The 13011-nt window shown below is 49.1% G+C and overlaps 1 protein-coding gene across 1 annotated transcript in view; it reads left to right on the top strand.

Annotated features, from left to right (window-relative positions):
• The window catches only part of LOC129715978 (beta-arrestin-1-like), a 69959-nt gene that overhangs the window by 30928 nt on the left and 26020 nt on the right, over positions 1-13011 (top strand). The window contains exon 2 of the mRNA XM_055665864.1: positions 8979-9009. Coding sequence (XP_055521839.1) covers positions 8979-9009 — 31 coding nt within the window. The remainder of the gene's footprint in view (positions 1-8978; positions 9010-13011) is intronic.

Genomic DNA, 13011 nt, shown 5'->3' with positions numbered 1-13011 from the left:
CTCATTCAGGGACCCTCCCACTGTTATCAACTTGATACCGCAACCAGAGAGCATGGTCCTGAACTACTATTGCACTGACCCTTGGACTATCCTTGATCGGGCGTTACCTTGCACTAAACGTTATTCCCTTTATCCTGTATCTGTACACTGTGGACGGCTCGATTGTAACCATGTATTGTCTTTCCGCTGACTGGTTAGCGCGCAACAAAAGCTTTTCACTGTACCTCAGTACACGTGACAATAGATTAAACTGAACTGGAACTAGTTGATGCAGGTACTATCGCAACGTTTAAGAAAAGGGGTTTAGGGGTGGTCACGGTAGAGTTGCTGCCTTACAGCGAATGCAGCGCCAGAGACCTGAGTTCCATCCCGACTACGGGTGCTGTCTGTACGGAGTTTGTACGTTCTCCCCGTGACCTGCGTGGGTTTTCTCCGAGATCTTTTGTTTCCTCCCACACTCCAAAGACGTGCAGGTTTGTAGGTTAATTGGCTTGGTGCAAATGTAACAATTGGACCTAGTGGGTGTAGGATAGTGTTAATGTGCGGGAATCGCTGGTCGGCGAGGACCTGGTGGGCCGAAGGGCCTGTTTCCGCGCTGTGTCTCTAAACTAAACTAAACTAAACATTTGGACAGGTACATTGATTGGAGAGATATGGGCCAAACGTAGGCAGGTGGGACTAGTGTAGATGGGGGCATGTTGGTCGGTGTGGGCAAGGTGGGCCGAGGGGCTTGTTTCCACAATATTTGGCTATGACTAAAACTCAATGCAAACTCAATTGAAAGCAAGCTCATTGTGAGCATTTATTTCAAGAGGGCTTGTATACAAAAACAGAGATATAATGCTGAGGCTCTATAAGGCGCTGGTCAGGCCGCATTTGGAATATTGTGAGCCATTTTGGGCCTATATCTGAGGAAGGATGTGCCGGCTCTGGAGAGGGTCGAGAGGAGGTTTACAAGAATGATCCCAGGAATGAGTGGGTTAACATATGATGAGCGTTTGTCGGCACTGGGCCTGTACTCGCTGGAGTTTAGAAGGATGAGGAGGACCTCATTGAAACGTACATAATAATGAAAGGTCTGGATAGAGTGGATGTGGAGAAGATGTTTCCACTAGTGGGAGAGTCTAGGACCAGAGGACACAGCCTAGGAATTAAAGGACGTTCCTTTAGGAATAAGATGAGGAGGAATTTCTTTAGTCAGAGGGTGGTGAATCGGTGGAATTCTTTGCCACAGAAGGCTGTGGAGGCCAAGTCAATGGATATTTTTAAGGCAGAGATAGATAGATTCTTGATTAGTACGGGTGTTGGGGGTTATGGGTAGAAGGCAGGAGAATGGGGTTAGGAGGGAGAGATAGATCAACCATGATTGAATGGCGGAGTAGACTTGATGGGCTGAATGGCCTAATTCTTCTCCTATCATTTCTGACCTTAAAACCTCTGCATAATATTGCAGGTACCGTCTCATAGGAGCCTTGTAAAATTACGGGGAGTGTCTCAAAGTAACATGGAGGAAATCCCTCGCGCAATCCTCGTATATTTTTGCATCAAACAGCGAAGGAACCTCTCTCTCTCCCTCTCTCTGCGCTTGTCCGGGTTTGCAGACTCCCCGGAGAAGCCGAATCAATATTCTCTTGGTCTTCTCAGGAGTGGGTCAATAAATGCATGGGAATTCATCGCCACCGTGCGTCAGCCTGCCAGGAATGTCCTCTCCACCGTTACTCCAGCACTCTGTGAAACGTCACCTCTCCATGTTCTCCACAGATGCTGCCTGACCCGCTGAGTTACTCGAGCACTCTGTGAAACGTCACCTCTCCATGTTCTCCACAGATGCTGCCTGACCCGCTGAGTTACTCGAGCACTCTGTGAAACGTCACCTATCCGTGTTCTCCACAGATGCTGCCTGACCCGCTGAGTTACTCCAGCACTTTGTGAAACGTCACCTATCAGCAGGATCAATAGATAATTGAGTAAGCCATTCGGCCCTTCGAACCAGCACCACCATTCAATGTGATCATGGCTGATCATCCACAATTAGTACCCCGTTCCTGCTTTCTCCCCATATCCCCTGACTCCGCTATTTTTAAGAGCTCCATCTAACTCTCTCATGAAAGCATCCAGAGAATTGGCCTCCACTGCCCCCTGAGGCAGAGAATCCCACAGACTCACAACACTCTGGGTGAAAAAGTGTTTCCTCATCACTGTTCTAAATGGCTTACCCCTTATTCTTAAACTGTGGCCCCCGGCCCCCGGTTCTGGACTCCCCCAGAACCAGGGGCCACAGATGACTCTATTGTAATAATGTATTGTCTTTCCGCTGACTGGATAGCACGCAGCAAAAGCTTTTCACTGTACCTCGTTACACGTGACAATAAACTGAGCTGAACTATTGAAGTGTGTCAGTATGTGGAGAGGGTTCTGGATTATTTGCTACATGCATCTGAGGTTACGGAAAGACTTGATAGAAGTATATTAAATTAAAAAGCGGCAAGGTGGCGCAGCGGTAGAATCACAGCGCCAGAGATCCGGGTTCGATCCTGACCACGGGTGCTGTCTGTACGGAGTTTGTACGTTCTCCCCGTGACCTGCGTGGGTTTTCTCCAGTTGCTCCGGTTTCCTCCCGCACTCCAAATCCGTGCAGGTTTGTAGGTGAATTGGCTTGGGTAAAAATTGTAAATTGTCTAGTGTGTGTGTGTGTGTGTGTAAGCTAGTGTTAGTGTACGGGGTGATCGCTGGTCGGCGCGGACCTGATGGGACGAAGGGCCTGTTTCCGCGCTGTATCACTGAAAGTCTAAGACACGGTCTAAGTTCGGACAACCAGGATGCAAATATCTAATACTAGAAGTCAGGAGAAGGGGGTTAGGAGGGAGAGATAGATCAGCCATGATTGAATGGCGGAGTAGACTTGATGGGCCGAATGGCCTAATTCTACACCTATCACCATGCCGGGTCCTTGAATGTCCTTCCCTGTACATAATAGTCCAACTGCGATCTGACTATTGAGGGAGTGCAGCGTAGGTTTACCAGGTTAATTCCCGGGATGGCGGGACTGTCATATGCTGAGAGAATGGAGCGGCTGGGCTTGTACACTCTGGTGCTTAGAAGGATGAGAGGGTATCTCATTGGAACATATAAGATTGTTAAGGGCTTGGACTCGCTAGAGGCAGGAAACATGTTCCTGATGTTGGGGGAGTCCAGAACCAGGGACCACAGTTTAAGTACTGGCGTGAGGCGACTGCGGGTGCTCGGAAGGCCCCGACCACGGATGAACACGGAGGGGAGGCTGGCTGGACTATGGTGCCATCCTCACCTTGGTGCCATTTATGTTATGTTGTGTCGTGGACTTTCTGTGTTTGTGCTTTTTTTAAATTCAATTTCAATTTTATTTTTAATATGTCTTATTTTTTATTTATTTTTATTATTTTTATTTTATTTTTTATTTTTTTAATTTATTTTTTTATTTTATATTTTTTATGATTTTTATTTAATGATACAGCCTGTAAGGGAAATTCATTTCGTTGTCTCAAATTGAGACAATGACAATAAATTTGAATACAATACAATACAATACAATACAAAAGGATAAGGAGTAAGCCATTTAGAACGGAGACGAGGAAACACTTTTGAGTGTTTGTGGAATTCTCTGCCTCAGAGGGCGGTGGAGGCCAGTTCTCTGGATACTTTCAAGAGAGTGCTAGATAGGGCTCTTAAAAATATCGGAGTCTGGGGAGAAGGCAGGAACGGGGTACTGATTGGGGATGATCAGCCATGATCCCATTGAATGGCGGTGCTGGCTCGAAGGGCTGAATGGCCTCCTCCTGCACCTATTGTCTATTGTCTATTGTCTATTGACTAGACAGTGGAAAGGAATCTTGGGGTGGCTGAGTGGGGAAGAGATGAAGGCTGGAGTTGACAAAGGCCTTCAATGGCCTTGCGTTCAATCCCCTGCCTTGCCATCAATCTCTTGCCTTCAATGGCCTTCCGCGTTTAGTTTAGTTTAGAGATACAGCGCAGAAACGGGTCCTTCGGCCTACCGGGTCCGTGCCGACCAGCGATCCCCGCTCACTAACGCAATCCCACACGCACTAGGGACATTTCTTACATTTACACCTATCCAATTAACCGACAATCCTGTACGTCTTTGAAGATCTGGAAGATCTTGGAGAAAACCCACGCAGGTCACGGGGAGAATGGACGAACTCCTTACAGACAGCACCCGTAGGCGGGATCGAACCCGGGTCTCTGGCGCTGTGAGGCAGCAACTCTACCACTGCGCCATCGTGACCTCCTGACCTTGGATTCAACGCCTCCTTTATTGAGTTTTCCCACTGTGCGTGTGTGTGTGTGTGTGTCTGTGTCTGTCTGTGTGTGTGTGTGTGTGTGTGTGTGTGTGAATGTGTGTGTGTATGTGTGTGCGTGCGTGTGCGCTTGTGTGCGTGTGTGTGTGTGTGTGTGAGAGTGCGCGCGCGCGTGTGGGCGTGTGCGCGTGTGTGTGCGTGCGCATGTGTGCATGCGTGTGTGTGCGTGCGTGTGTGTGTGTGCGTGCGTGTGTGTGCGTGTGTGTGTGTGTGTGTGTGCGTGTGTGTGTGTGTGCTTGTGTGTGTGTGTGCGTGCTTGCGTGTGTGTGTGTGTGCGTGTGTGCGTGTGTGTGTGTGTGTGTGCGTGCGTGTGCGTGTGTGTGCATGTGCGCGCGTGTGTGTGTGTGTGATATGCGTGCGCGTGTGTGTGCTTGTGTGTGTGTGTGTGAGTGTGTGCGTGCGCGTGTGTGTGTGTGTGTGTGTGTGTGTGTGCGTGCTTGCGTGTGTGTGTGTGTGTGTGTGCGTGCGCGGTGTGTGTGTGTGCGTGCTTGCGTGTGTATGCGAGTGTGTGTGCGTGCGTGTGTGCGTGCTTGCGTGTGTATGTGAGTGTGTGCGCGTGCACGGTGTGTGCGTGTGTGTGACAGCACCTATTTGGTGCCCGTGAGCTGTTGGACATTGCCCCGAGATGATGGTGGGGACAGGAACCTGCGGCAAATGACAGTTTAGCAGGGATCACTTGGCCGGTGACGCGCCCGATGGATTAGAATATCAAAGTGATTTTTGTAATTAATCTAAACCTTTGTCAGAGGCAGCTGCTGAATCCAGCCAAGTATTGGCATGGCAACCACTAATTAAAGTGGGGGAATCTGAGAGACACTCTCTCTCTCTCTGACTCTCTGTGTGTCTCTCTCTCTGATTTTGTATTTCTCATCTCTGTCTCGTCTCTGTCTCGTGTCTGTCTGTCTGTCTCTGTCTCTCCTCCCTAACCCCATTCCCCTGCCTTCTCCCCATAACCTCTGACACCCGCACTAATCGAGAATCTATCTATCTCTGACTTTAAAATATCCACTGACTTGGCCTCCACAGCCGTCTGTGGCAAAGAAGTTCCACAGATTCACCACCCTCTGACTCAAGAAATTTCTCCTCATCTTCGTGAAGAAACGTCCTTTAATTCCGAGGTTGTGATCTCTAGTCCTAGACTCTCCCACTAGTGGAAACATCTTCTCCACATCCACTCTATCCAGGCAATCTACATAGCCAATTAACCTCCAAGCACAATTACAACAGTCAATAGACAATAGGTGCAGGAGTAGGCCATTCGGCCCTTCGAGCCAGCACCGCCATTCAATGTGATCATAGCTGATCATCCCCAATCAGTACCCCGTTCCTGCCTTCTCCCCATATCCCCTGACTCCGCTATTTTTAATAGCCCTATCTAGCTCTCTCTTGAAAGCATCCAGAGAACCGGCCTCCACCGCCCTCTGAGGCCGAGAATCCCACAGACTCACAACTCTCTGTGTGACAAAGTGTTTCCTCGTCTCCGTTCTAAATGGCTTACCCCATTACGTCTTTGGAATGTGGGAAGAGTCCGGAGCAACCGAAGAAAACACACGCTGGTGATAAGTGATAGGAGTAGAACTAGGCCATTCGGCCCATCAAGTCTACTCTGCCATCCAATCATGGCTGATCTATCTCTCCCTCCTAACCCCATTCTCCTGCCTTCTCCCCCCTTAACCCCTGACACCCGCACTAATCAAGAAAGTGTACAAACTCCGTACGGACAGCGCCTGTAGCCGGGATGGAACCTGGGGTCTCTGGCGCCGCGAGGCAGCATCTCTACGCCGCTGCGCCACTTATTTTTCACTCCTCTCTCTGGGAATTTCATGTGATTCGCACTTGCCCACGCAGCTTATTTTTGTTTTGTTGGTCGCTGGTCACAGGCAGGATATTGTGGGCATGGCGTTAACACATGGCGAGGATAACACTCTGGCTGCAATCTCTTTGTCACGCAGTGCCGCAGAGTGGCGGCGCATGCAATGCGACAGATGTGGAGCTTGAGCGAATACATTGAGGCTGCCGTTAATCTGGGCCTGCCTCTACTGCAGACCCTCGGACGATTTTTAATCATGCTACAGTGTTATATACATGCACCTATTGTCCCTAGTGTGTGTAGAATAGTGTAAGTGTGCGGGGATCGCTGGTCGGCGCAGACTCGGAGGGCCAAAGGGCCTGTTTCCACACTGTATCTCTAAACTTGAAACACATAAGATTGTTAAGGGCTTGGACGCACTAGAGGCAGGAAGTGGGCAGATGCATGGCAGATGCAGTTTAATGTAGATAAATGTGAGGTTATCCACTTCAGTAGCATAAACAGGAAGGCAGATTATTATCTAAATGGTGTCGTTGGATAAGGCTCTTCAAATTTGCGGTCAGGGGATATGGGGAGAAGGCAGGAACGGGGTACTGATTGGGGATGATCAGCCATGATCACATTGAATGGCGGTGCTGGCTCGAAGGGCCGAATGGCCTACTCCAGCACCTATTGTCTATTGTCATAACTAAACCATTCCTTAGAAGGCAAGACGATGAGGGGAGATCTTATGGAGGTGTATAAAATCATGAGAGTTATCGATCGGGTAGATACACAGTTTCTTGGTCAGAGTAGGGGAATCGAGTACCAGAGGACATTGGTTCAAGGTGAAGGGGAAAAGATTTAATAGGATCCTGAGGGGTGACATTTTCACACAGGGTGGTGGGTGTATGGAAAAAGCTGCCAGAGGAGGTCCACTCAAGGCAAAAGACTCACGCTGGTTATAATGGATAGGATATCCTTTCTAGGCCTTTCGGCCCTTCATGTCTAACTCAGCCATTATTCTCATGGCTTTTCTATCTGTACCAAAAAAAAAACCCCATTGTCCTAAAATCCTATTATGAAAATATATATTAGGCACCCATATGACTGTGCTTACTAATAAAATAGGGTTTAAAAAATAAAATAATAAATAATGGATAAGTAGGCCATTCTGATCAAGTCTACTCCCCCGTTGTTTCCTGGCAATCTATATATTTAGACCCAGTCCGCCTCCTCCCGATAACCCCCGTACCAGTGGCGGACTGGCCAGAGTGTCAAACTGCCCTATGGACAGTGGGCCCCCGCAGTGGGCCCCCTTTGTCTCCTGGCCATCATATTTTCTCATCCGCCACTGCCGACACCCGTCTATCACGAAAAGTATCAAACCCCTACCTCCTGCGCTCCAAGCAGTGTGAGATCCAGCCTACTCTAACCTCTCTCCTGTATTTTGGACACCCTCTATAAGCATCATCCCGTAAACCTCCTATTAGTTAAGGAATAAAAACTGCAGCCTGCTGGAAAAATCGCAGGTAGACAAAACCCTCTAGAAACTCAACGGGCCGCGCAAACATCTATGGAGCGAAGGAATGGGTGACGTTTCCTGTCGAGACCCATCTTCAGACTGAAGAAGGGTCTCGACGTGAAACGTCACCTATTCCTTCGCTCCATAGATGCTGCCCCACCCGCTAAGTGTAACTTCTATTAGTTCAGTTTATTGTCACGTGCACCGAGGTACAGTGAAAAGCTTTTGTTGCGCGCTAACCAGTCAGCGGAAAGACAATACATGATTACAGTGGAGCCGTCCACAGTGTACAGATACATGATAAAGGGAATAACGTTTAGTGCAAGGTAAAGTGCAGTTACCTCCAACCGAAGATTGTCCAAGGTGGATGGGAGGTCAGGACCGCTCTCTTGCTGGTGATGGGGTCTTGTTTTGAACACGGTGGATGGCTTGATTGTAATCAGGTATAGTCATTGACGGGACATCACCAAGTTTTGCATCTTTTTGGGTGGCGCTGCGGGTAGAGTCACCGCCTCACAGCGCCAGAGACCCAGGTTCCATCCTGACCACGGGCGCTGTCTGTACAGAGTTTGCACGTTCTCCCCGTGACCTGCGTGAGGTTTCTCTCCGGGTGCTCCGGTTTCCTCCCACACTCCAAAGACGTGCAGGTTTGTAGGTCAATTGTCTTCTGTAAATTAGACAATGGACAATAGGTGCAGGAGTAGGCCAAGTGTTTCCTCATCTCCGTTCTAAATGGCTTCCCCCTTATTCTTAAACTGTGGCCCCTGGTTCTGGACTCCCCCAACATCGGGAACATGTTTCCTGCCTCTAGCGTGCCCTGAGTGCGTGGAATAGAACTGGTGTACGGGGGGGTCGCTGGTCGGCACGGACTCGGTTGGCTAATGGGCCTGTTTCCACCCTGTATCTCTAAACTAAACTAAAGTTACTGGGAACCAGGTGAGTTTTTATGTCTATCCAAATCTTGACGTCATCATTTTGTTCCAGACTCATTTGAGAATTTAATTCCTCGGTGACATTTGAACTAACTTCTTTGTATTGTGACCTCAGAGGGCAGTGGATGTTTTCTGGATACTTTCAAGAGAGAGCTAGAAAGGGCTCTTAAATTTATTGGGATATGGGGAGAAGGCAGGAACGGGGTACTGATTGGGGATGATCAGCCATGATCACATTGAATGGCGGTGCTGGCTCGAAGGGCCGAATGGCCTACTCCTGCACCTATTGTCTATTGTCTATGGACCAGTGGGTTTAATTGCAGCTAATGGGTTTGCTATTTTCTAACAATCATTTATTTTGCCTCTTTTCTTTACAGAGTTTTTAAGAAGTCAAGTCCAAATGGAAAGGTATGTTCTTCTTTTTGTAAAACTCAGTGTGGTCTTATCACCCCTGACCTCCGTTGCTGCCTGTGTGGAGTTTGCAGGTTCTCCCTATGACCGCGAGGGTTTCCTCCGGGTGCTCCTGTTTGATTTTGAGTTTAGTGTAGTTTATTGTCACGTGTACCGAGGTACAGTGAAAAGCTTTTGCTGCGCGCTAACCAGTCAGCGGAAAGACAATACATGATTACAATCGAGCCGTCCACAGTGTACAGCTACAGGATAAGGGAATAACATTTAGTGTAAGCTAAAGTCCAGTAAAATCTGATCAGAGATGGTTGGGAGGTCTCAAATGAGGTAGATGGGAGGTGAGGACCGCTCTCTAGTTGGTGAGAGGATGGTTCAGTTGCCTGATAACAGCCGGGAAGAAACCCTTCCTGAATCTGGAGGTGTGTCGGTTTTCACACTTCTGTACCTCTTGCCCGATGGGAGAGGGGAGAAGAGGGAGTGACCGGGGGTGAGACTGGTCCTTGATGATGCTGCTGGCCTTGCCGAGGCAGCGTGAGGTGTAGATTGAGTCGATGGAAGGGAGGTTGATTTGTGTGACGGTCTGGCCTGTGCCCACAATTCGCTGCAATTTCTTCAAATTGAGTTTCCTCCCACATCCCAAAGATGTGCGGGTTTGTAGGTTAAGTGGCTTCTGGAAATTGTTCCTTCAATTGCCTCCAGGGGGCAGAATCTGGCGAGTTGCGGGGAGAGAGAGTTGCAATGAAACCGAGCGATGGATAGATTAGAGATACAGCATGGAAACAGGCCCTTCGGCCCATCGAGTCCGCGCCGACCAGCCAATTGCTCTGTGAGCTAAAGTCAAAGTCAATTTTATTTGTCACCTGCACCCAAAGGTGCAGTGAAATGAATTTGCCAGCAGCGATACACATAAAAAGACCACACAATACACAATAAGATTTAACATAAACATCCACCACAGCATCCCGAACAGCTCCGTCACAGAGGACACTGTGATTTACGAACTGTTCCCAGGGACACATTCAGAGACTGACATCGAGTGCTGCTGGAGGGTCATCAACTCGGTCAAAGACGCTCTTTGGTCTGCCCGAGCGTTGCTCACCACCCAGCAGAGCGAGATGTCCGTCAGGGAATGTTGCCGACTGGCCCACTGCAGACTGCAGGAGTACGTGCTAAGGGACTCGCTGAAGCTTGGTGCAGCCAACGCCAAGGCTCGGTGGGGGAGGGCCACAGTCTAGGGTCCTTCCGCTGCTGGACATGGGGGGCACGGTATGGTGGAGACGCCCCTCAAATTAAATTAAGGGAAGGTATCCCACGCCAGGGGGCCACATGAGTGGCACGGGTGGGGGACATTTTTTGTGGAAATGAAAATGTCAGATGGAATTTTCGCACTGTGTAAACATTGTATATATTTATTACTTGGACAGGGGCCACAGAGTGGCACGGGTGGGGGACTGTTTGGTGAAATTTGACAAATGTTAAAAAACTGTGCTGGAAATGTTTGTATAGTCTCCGAAAATGTCGGATGAATTTTGTTTGTTTGAATGGTTCAGGAATTGTATATATTTATCAATTGAATAAAGTCTATTTTGAAATAAAAAAAAAAAAAATCCACCACAGCATTCTTCACTGTGGTGGAAGGCTACAAAGTTCAGCCAGTCCTCCTCCTTTGTTCACCCGTGGTCGGGGCCATGAACCCTCCGTAGTCGCCGATACGGACGTCCCGATGTACAGGCCCCCTCGTCGGGATGATCCGAACTCCGATATCGGGACGGTCGAACACACTCCGTGGCTTGGAGCGCTCGAATCGGCACTTCGTTGCCGGAGACCGCGGCTTCAGGATGTTATAGGCCACAGGCCGGCGGTCGGAGCTCTACTTCGGCGATCCCCACTGAGGGATCCCAGACTCCAGATGGTAAGTCCACGCCCCGCCCGCGGCTAGAAGCTCCACAGACCACAGCCCCATGATGCCAAAGTCACCAGGCCAGCGATCGAAACACTCCTCTCCGGCGACCTCCGGCAAGGGTTCGCCCGCTCCGCGATGGAAAAGTCCACGCTGCGCCGCTGATGATGCTCTGGGCCCGACTCTGGGAAAGGCCGCTCCAATCCAAGCTGTTAGGCCGTGGGAGGTGGCATGGAAAAAGTCGCCTCTCCGTCGAGGAGGCGACGGAAAACGGTTCCCCCCTTTTAGACGATAGACAATAGGTGCAGGAGCAGGCCATTTGGTCCTTCGAGCCAGCACCGCCATTCAATGCAATCATGGCTGATCATCCTCAATCAGTACCCCGTTCCTGCCTTCTCCCCATATCCCCTGACTCCGCTATCTTTACGAGCCCTATCTAGCTCTCTCTTGAAAGTATTCAGAAAACTGGCCTCCACCGCCCTCTGAGGTAGAGAATAGATTGTCTATTGTTTATTGTTATGGGGAGAAGGCAGGAGAATGGGGTAAGGAGGGAGAGATAGATCAGCCATGGTTGAATGCTGTTCGCTGTTTGCCCACTGTTGTGGGATGTATCACTGATGGAGACGTGTCAGAGTGTAGAAGTGAGATCGACCGCTGACCAAATGGTGCCAGCACAATAACCTGGCCCTCAACACCAGCAAAACCAAGGAACTGATTGTGGACTTTGGAAGGGGTAGGATGGGGACCCACGGTCCCGTTTATATCAGCAGGTCAATGGTGGAAAGGTTCAAGAACTTCTAATTCCTGGGCGTGGGGCACATCTCTGAAGATCTCTCCTGGTCCCAGAACACTGATGCTATTATAAAGAAGGCACATCAGCGCCTCTACTTCCTGAGAAGATTACGGAGAGTCGGTTTGTCAAGGAGGACTCTCTCTAACTTCTACAGGTGCACAGTAGAGAGCATGCTGACCGGTTGCATCGTGGCTTGGTTCGGCAACTTGAGCGCCCAGGAGCGGAAAAGACTACAAAAAGTAGTAACCACTGCCCAGTCCATCATCGGCTCTGACCTCCCTTCCATCGAGGGGATCTATCGCAGTCGCTGCCTCAAAAAGGCTGGTGGTATCATTAAGGACCCACACCATCCTGGCCACACACTCATCTCCCCACTACCTTCAGGTAGAAGGTACAGGGGCCTGAAGACTGCAACAACCAGGTTCAGGTATAGCTACTTCCCCACAGCCATTAAACTCAACTCAAACAAAACTCTGAATTACAACAGCCTATTGAACTTTATCTGCTTATTTATGTGTGTGTATATATATTCTATGGTATATGGACACATTTATCTGTTCTGTATTCATACCTACTATATTCCGTTGTGCTGAAGCAAAGCAAGAATTTTATTGTCCTATATGGGACATATGACAATAAACTCTATTGAATCTTGAATCTTGAGTAGACATGATGGGCCGAATGGCCTAATTCTAATCCTATCACTTATGACCTAACCCCTGACACCCTGAGTAATAAAAAAATCTATCTATCTCTGCCTTAAAAATACCCCTTGACTTGGCCTCCACAGCCTTCTGTGGCAAAGAATTCAACAGATTCACCACCCTCTGACTGAAGAAATATCTCTTTTCTAAAGGTAGACAATAGACAATAGGTGCAGGAGGAGGCCATTCTGCTCTTCTGGCCAGCACCACCATTCAATGTGATCATGGCTGATCATCCCCAATCAGTACCCCGTTCCTGCCATCTCCCCATATCCCGTGACTCCGCTATCTTTAAGAGCCCTATCTAGCTCTCTCTTGAAAGCATCCAGAGAACCGGCCTCTGAGGCAGAGAATTCCACACTCACAACTCTCTGTGTACATCCTTTTACTCTGAGGCTGTGGCCTCTGATACTAGGGTTGGGCCGAAGGGCCTGTTCCGTACTTCCTGATCCGCCGAGCTCTCCCCCCTCCTCCGCACTTTCTGTTTAGATCCAATCAACACATTTTGACGTGTTACAGGAGAGCTATTATTCTGATGTTTGTTCTATAAAAATCCCTGGGTGCTTCAACACCTCGAGGCACTTGTTAATGGAACACAACATGTT

The sequence above is a fragment of the Leucoraja erinacea genome, unplaced genomic scaffold (assembly GCF_028641065.1).
Source record: "Leucoraja erinacea ecotype New England unplaced genomic scaffold, Leri_hhj_1 Leri_156S, whole genome shotgun sequence".
Taxonomy (NCBI): Eukaryota; Metazoa; Chordata; class Chondrichthyes; order Rajiformes; family Rajidae; genus Leucoraja; species Leucoraja erinaceus.
The sequence above is the reverse complement of the archived record's forward strand: the minus strand, read 5'-3'. Positions and strand labels throughout refer to the sequence as shown.